The sequence below is a fragment of the Canis aureus genome, chromosome 37 (assembly GCF_053574225.1).
Source record: "Canis aureus isolate CA01 chromosome 37, VMU_Caureus_v.1.0, whole genome shotgun sequence".
Classification (NCBI taxonomy): Eukaryota; Metazoa; Chordata; class Mammalia; order Carnivora; family Canidae; genus Canis; species Canis aureus.
This window is the reverse complement of record NC_135647.1, coordinates 869035-875727: the sequence shown is the minus strand read 5'-3', so window position 1 is coordinate 875727 and position 6693 is coordinate 869035. Positions and strand designations below refer to the sequence as shown.

Sequence of the window (6693 nt, the reverse complement as noted above, 5' to 3'; positions counted from 1 at the left end):
CCTTGCTAGGTCTTCCTTAAAGATGAGATATATAAATATATACTTTACCAATCCACTGACACTGGGTTTAGCAACAAGACTCTATTTGACAATGGAATGTGAGTAGGAGGCAAGTGTGTGGCTCTGAGCTGAGATTTTAAATGTCAGGTCAAAGTTCTTCAGCCCACCTGCAGGAGGCCAAGAAAGGAGTGGTCCAGGAGGCTGGTGGTCTGCAATAAGACATTTGGAGGCATGTGTATGACTCAACAGTCCAGTCAATCCCTGCTGAGCCCAGCAGAACCCAGCTAAATAAGATATCTGGAATCCCTGACTCCTTTCTTTTATGCTGTTCAACACTTTTCTTACTTATTGGGAAGACCACCATCAAACATAAATATATAAGACCAAGTGTATTTATCTACTATGTATTCTAAATGTTTTCCCAGTTACTCATTTTATTTTTATATTTATTCATAGCCTCCTTCAATATAGAATTGTACATTTTCAACGGGGTTAAGTCCAATACTTGCTGCTTTATGGCAAGTTTCCTAGGAGTCATTCTTTGATGACTTTCCCTCCCACTATTGACATAATTTTATTCTTTTCTAATTATGTTCTTAATAGTTTATTTCAGTGGAAGTTTGTTGATGCCTCTCGTGAGATTTGTGAAAATATCTTTATTCCTCTGTCATTCTTGAACATCATAGTGAGCAGTGGGTTTCATCTATATTAGGTTGATAGTTATTTTTTCTCAGCTCTTTGAAAATATTTTTCAACATTTTCTGGCTTCTGTTATGGCTGTTAAAAAACTGATCATGTCAATTCTATGTGTTATTTTTAACTCTCTTTTAATCTATTTTTCCCATTAGGATATGCATATAAATTTAGTTTTACCTTGCTTTGTGCTGGTTTTGTAGCTTGATTTTGGGGTCTTGGGCTTTTCTCAACTCTAGGATATTCTTATGCTTCATCTCTTCAAAGACCACCCACTGCCCACTCTCTCTATTCTTTTCTAATGAACAGATGTTGAAACTTCCTGGTCTTTCCTTCATAACGTCAGTTCTTTTCATAATTTTTCATTTTTAAAATCTTTCCATCTTGTCTTCAGCATCACTTTGGTCAGATTTATATTCTATTAACTAATTATTTTGTACCTTACCCTTTGAAAAGATACCAAAGAATATTTATAACGTATGTCACAAGGCATTAAAACAAAAACAATGCAGTATGTTGAATGCTATTGTCCTCACGACCCATGTTAAGAAACAAACTCTATGACCGGAGTGGCCCTCCTGGTCACAGCCTCCTTCCATCTTTCTTCTATCCGAAGTTCTGTTTTCATCATCTGTGGCATTCTCTTTCTTGATATTTGTACCATGGTGTGTCTCTCATTTGTGCTATTTGGGTTTTCAGACTTTCACAACTTTTTATGAAGCTCTTTTTGATATGGATGGAGCAATACTTCAGCATAGTTGGGCAACTTCACTTTCTCCTTCAATATATCCTTGAATTAAACCCATGTTGACATAACTACAGGTCACTTGTTTTCAAAGTAAACTTTATTGAGGTATACTGTACATACCATTTTAACGACATAATTTGATGAGCTTTGACACATACATATACCCCCAAATTCTCCGTAATGACTTCGTGTTACTACTCGATCTAGTTGTTGAGTAACATAGTAGATCTTACTCTGTAAGTGGACATTGGGCTCTTGCAAGCTCTGGTGTCATGACTCTCAGAGGCACAGCTCCTCCAGATGCCTGACCAAGAGCAAACAGCGACTTGAGAGACTGCAGGGCAGGCACATCCTCAGCTTCACTGGATAATAACTAATAATAAAAGTGTTACGGCTTTGCATTTCACATTTAAATCTTTAATACATTTAGAATGTAGGGGTCCAATTCATTTTCTCCCAGATGGATAATCATTTTTTTTTCTTTTCTCCTCTGAGCAGAAATAGCCCTGTAGTTGCATGATGATGCAAAATGATGGAAGCAAACAGAATAGTCATATGTGCACACCAAAAAAATGTGCAGTTGCCTTTGTGGTATATGCCTACACCCCACGTCTACAGACATATGAACTCACTGCAAAACTAGCAGAAGAAAAAGATCATGTGATTTAAAGAATCACTTTGTGATTTACATCAAATTCACATTAAGATTTCATGTAAACTATTTCTCAATAAAGCTGTTGAAGAAAAAAAATGTACAGTAGACAATAAAACAGGGAGGAAGAAAGACAAATATTCCTAAATGTTAAAAAGTTGGAGAGAAAGCAAGCCAGGCTCCTGGCACGGAGTCATTTGCAGGAAAAATAGGCAGGCATCTATGCATATCTCTGAGAAAGCAAAAAATCACACCAAAAATTTTGTCCAGATGGTTCTAATTCTGTTCTGAGATATCCAATACTTTGTATTTCTCAGAGAGGAAATAGGGAGTTAAGTTACCTTTTAAATGTGCTCTTTATGTCTGTCAGTTTATTTTCTCCCACTTATAGCATTTATAGAAAATAAGTATAAAGTCACCATGCATACATTGCTTTAAAATTCAAAATTGGAAGCACAGTATTTTATTCAATCAACAAATGGTAAAATTTTTAAAATAGAAGTCCCTTCCGAAATACAGTCAGATAGGAGGACACATAAGATGTAGGTGGACAAAACTGAACCACTGTCATGTGCATCTACCACTATCTCCTTGTTATTGAAAAGCTGGAAGATTTTGATGAAGACACACAATAAAACCTAATCCTACCAAAGTTTCAGAATTGAATGTGAAAAACATTTCCTCCACTTTCTAAGATTTTTGGAATCCATTCCAATGAAACCTTTTAATCAATAAAGTAGTAGTGACATTTTGTATTACTAAATATCCTTCCCTTCTTCAAATTTCCAAGTCACATTTCTTTGAAAAGAAGCACTTACTGTTATGTTGCTTCCCTCTCTAGGAAAAGACTAGTTTTCTCCAAGGGTCTTGGCATGTTTTACACCGAAGAACATGCTTTGGGTTAAAGTCTGTTTTCAGTAATTCTGAGCGAGTGCTGATGGGAGAGCAGATATGTGTGGCATTTTTGTGAATCATCTCCACACAGTAGAGGTTATTACATCTACCTGAAGTCCTAAAATACCTGGCTTTGTCCCATGAAACCTTAATAGCAATCGGCTCAAGCAAAATCTAAAAATCTGTACCTTATCTAAACTCTGTCACTATGGCCCAATCCCCCATGTGATGAAATCAGAACTTATCAATATGAATCCAAAGCCCTGACACCATTACAAGTAAGTGTTTCCCCACCTCACCCACATAAACACACCTAACAGAGGAAGCTTAACATCAGCTTCCAACCACAACCAACTAAAGAAACCGCAACCTTACTGACCCTGGCACCCGAGTTCTACTTCCACCCTCAAGTGCACTTCCCATCACTGACCTAATGAATCACTTCAGAGACATCACTGCCATCCTGAAGTTGTCCTATAGTGTGTCCTACAGGGCTAATGAAATACAATAATAACAAAGACATACAAAATGTAAGACCAAAATTTTAATATTAGAAGCAACAGATTTAAAGTCACATTTTAATAAATACAAGAAAAAAGAATTTAAAAAACTGTACATTTAACTGAAAGTGTCCATATAGACAATTTATATAGAGAACTGCTATTTTAATCATAACTCCATATTCCCTGATGTGTGTATGCACACTCTGTCAGAATACCTTCAAGTCATTAATGTGATAAATGCGCTTGCTTCTTGCTGGTTAACTTGTCTAATCTAGGCTGGATTGAGGACAGTGCCACTCTCAGGGGATAATGGATATTTAAACTGTTTCTGTGTTTTGTTTTAATAACACTCAAAGTAGAGAACCCCGTCTCACAAAGGGATGTTGAGGGGAACAGGAGAAGGGATTTTAAAGCGACCTCAGCAAGCTCAGGATATTCATTTTTAACTTTTATCCAAAATGAAGCAAGTGATGCTGTACTTTCAAAATTCACTTTCAAGCCTTCATCAGCAGCCAGCTTTAGCAAGTCACCCCAGAGGGTTATAGTTAGATTCAAATTCTCTCTTGATGGAAGAAATGGATTTTGGATCCAAGAGTTTCCTACGCGTGGATCATCTTTTGATGGAAAATACAATTCAAAACAATCCAACAAGTTTGTAAGATGTTCCTTGACAACTCTTCGCAGATGGACGATATCAAGATCACGACCCGCTTCATGGATAACTGTTGTCAAGTTATGGAACATGTCATAGCAATTGGTGGAAACTCGGTTCCTCCACACTTCCAACTTCTGCTTTTGTCCTTCAATCTTATCAGCCATTGAAAAACATGTTGCATTCTTTCCCTGCATGGAAGCGTTAAGATCATTAAAAATACTGAAGATATCAGATAAATAAGCAAGTCTGGCTGTCCAATTCACATCTTTGAAAAGTTGGGACCAAACTGGTTTCTTGCTTTGCAGAAATACGAAGAGTTCATTCCGTATTTCAAACATTCTTGATAGAACTTTTCCTCGTGATAACCACCGTATCTCAGCATGCAGTAACAGTTGCTTATGATCAGCTTCCATATTGTCACATAATAAGGAGAACAATCTTGAATTTAATGCATTAGACTTTACATAATTCACAATTTTTACTGTGTCAGTAAGCACACTATTCAGTTCAGCTGATATGTTTTTCATAGCCAGACTTTCTCGATGGATGAAGCAATGTGTGATTTTACATTCTGGTGCAAGCTCTTTAATCTGGGTAACCACTTCAGAATGTGTTCCTGTCATGGAAGCTGCACCATCAGAACATACTCCTACACAAAACCTAAATTCCAGACCACACTTGTTGACAACGTAATTCTTCACAGCTTCATACAGTTCTGAGCTAGTCGTGTTTGTTGGTAAAGAGGCTGAGAAGAAGAATTCTTCCTTTATATCATCATCATGTTCAAATCGCACATACACTAAAAGAATGATCATGTTAGCAATATCTCTGCATTCATCAAATTGCAATGAAAAATACTTTGCCTCTTTTATTTGCTCTATGAGTTGGTCTTCCATATCACTGGCCAGTTCCTGAATGCGTCGAGCTATGGTGTCATTAGAAAGTGGCACCTGAGCCACCTTCTTCGCTGCTGACTCACCCAGCATCTCCAGGCAGACTTCTTTGATGCAGTCTTTCACCAGCGTCTCAGCGATTGTGTATGGCGTTTTTGACTTGGCAACCGGGAGCGCCACTTTATACGAAGCCCGCAGAGCACTGATGTTTATGTGAGAAACATTAAACACCTGCTTTGGTTGGCTTTTTAATTCACTACTCTTTTTTTCAAAGAATTCTTTCGGTTGTGAACTTATTTCTTTATGTTTTGAATATAAATGCCGCTTAAGTTTTGATGGTTTCATTGCTTCATTAGCCAATATATCTCCACAAATAATACACTGTGGTTTTAGCACTTCACCATCAATTACGGCTACAAAACCAAACTCGATATATGAGGGATCATACTTCCGAGTAAAACTTGTATGAACTCTTTTGGTTTTTACTTCCTCTGGGCGACTTCCATCCTTACCATTTCTTCTACTACTGCTACCATATTCAGAAAAGGTATGTTTTTTCTTGACAAAAAAGTCCAGCGAAGCTTGTTTCACCATCTGCAGATTAGGATTAAAAATAAGTAACACCAATTTTACTCTCCTCCTTTATCTAATACATTAAACTACAAATTAAAAACTAGGCTTGAAAAAAAAAACTAGGCTTGATTAAAAACTTAAAAAGTTTTAAAATTGTAAAGAAAATAAATGTTTACATTTCTGAGTTACGGCAGACAAACTAGCCATAAAATGTCATACGTTGTAAATGTGCTTGACTGGTGTGCAACTCCCACCACAGTGACTGGCCCTGAGAGGTTAATGATACCCAAACTGGCCTATATTGAATTCAGAAATATGAGTTCATTAATCTGTGTCCAGGTACTACAGCGATGTCAAATTGTTATAACTTTCTAAAGACTCTTGATTAGTATACCTTCCCATCTGTGGACTAGTAGAAACAGTCTGCAGACCAGCACTGACCTAAAGATCATACTCTGGGTACCACTGGCCCAAGTCATGTGTGACCTCCATATTTCAAAACTCTAAACTGGACATACATTAACTCTACTTTATAAAACCTACTGAATTAAAATAAACCTCTTTGGACTTATCTCATGTTGTCCATTTAAATCTGAAAACTGAGCTTTTTCTCAACCCAAACCCCTTATCTCAAAACCACACTGATCATCCCTCACCCTTCCTAAATACTTCTTCACTTGACTCGAGATGCCTTTCTTAGCTTACCTCTCCACCCAAACTCACATACAATGACAACTAACATTAAGTTTGGCTTTTCTCACATTCATCCTCCTACAGAAACTCACCCTTACACAACCAGTTATCCCCTAGATCTTAGCTTTTTTTGTTCCCCCGCAAAAATGTCTGACACCAGAAAGGAGTGAAAGAGACACTGTCATCACCCCACACAACAAATAAAGCAGCATTCAAGGTTGTAAGTTTCAACCCCAAAAAAGGAGTGGTGCGAGGCATTAAACAGTAATGGGCTTTTCTCGAGAAAACAAATCCAAGTCGGCCAAACTGTGTGTTAGCATATATACCACGCCAAAACATTCTTACCCATCACAAGCACAGGGAGGTGTAATGAAGCTCTTCCCCAGCAG

At 37.4% G+C, this 6693-nt stretch overlaps 1 protein-coding gene across 1 annotated transcript in view; it reads right to left on the bottom strand.

Moving 5' to 3' along the window:
- Positions 1-1520: 1520 nt before the first annotated feature.
- Positions 1521-6693, bottom strand: part of SCAND3 (SCAN domain containing 3) — a 28273-nt gene continuing 23100 nt past the window's right edge. Inside the window, exon 4 of the mRNA XM_077885894.1 lies at positions 1521-5632. Coding sequence (XP_077742020.1) covers positions 3716-5632 — 1917 coding nt within the window. The 3' untranslated portion in view covers positions 1521-3715. The remainder of the gene's footprint in view (positions 5633-6693) is intronic.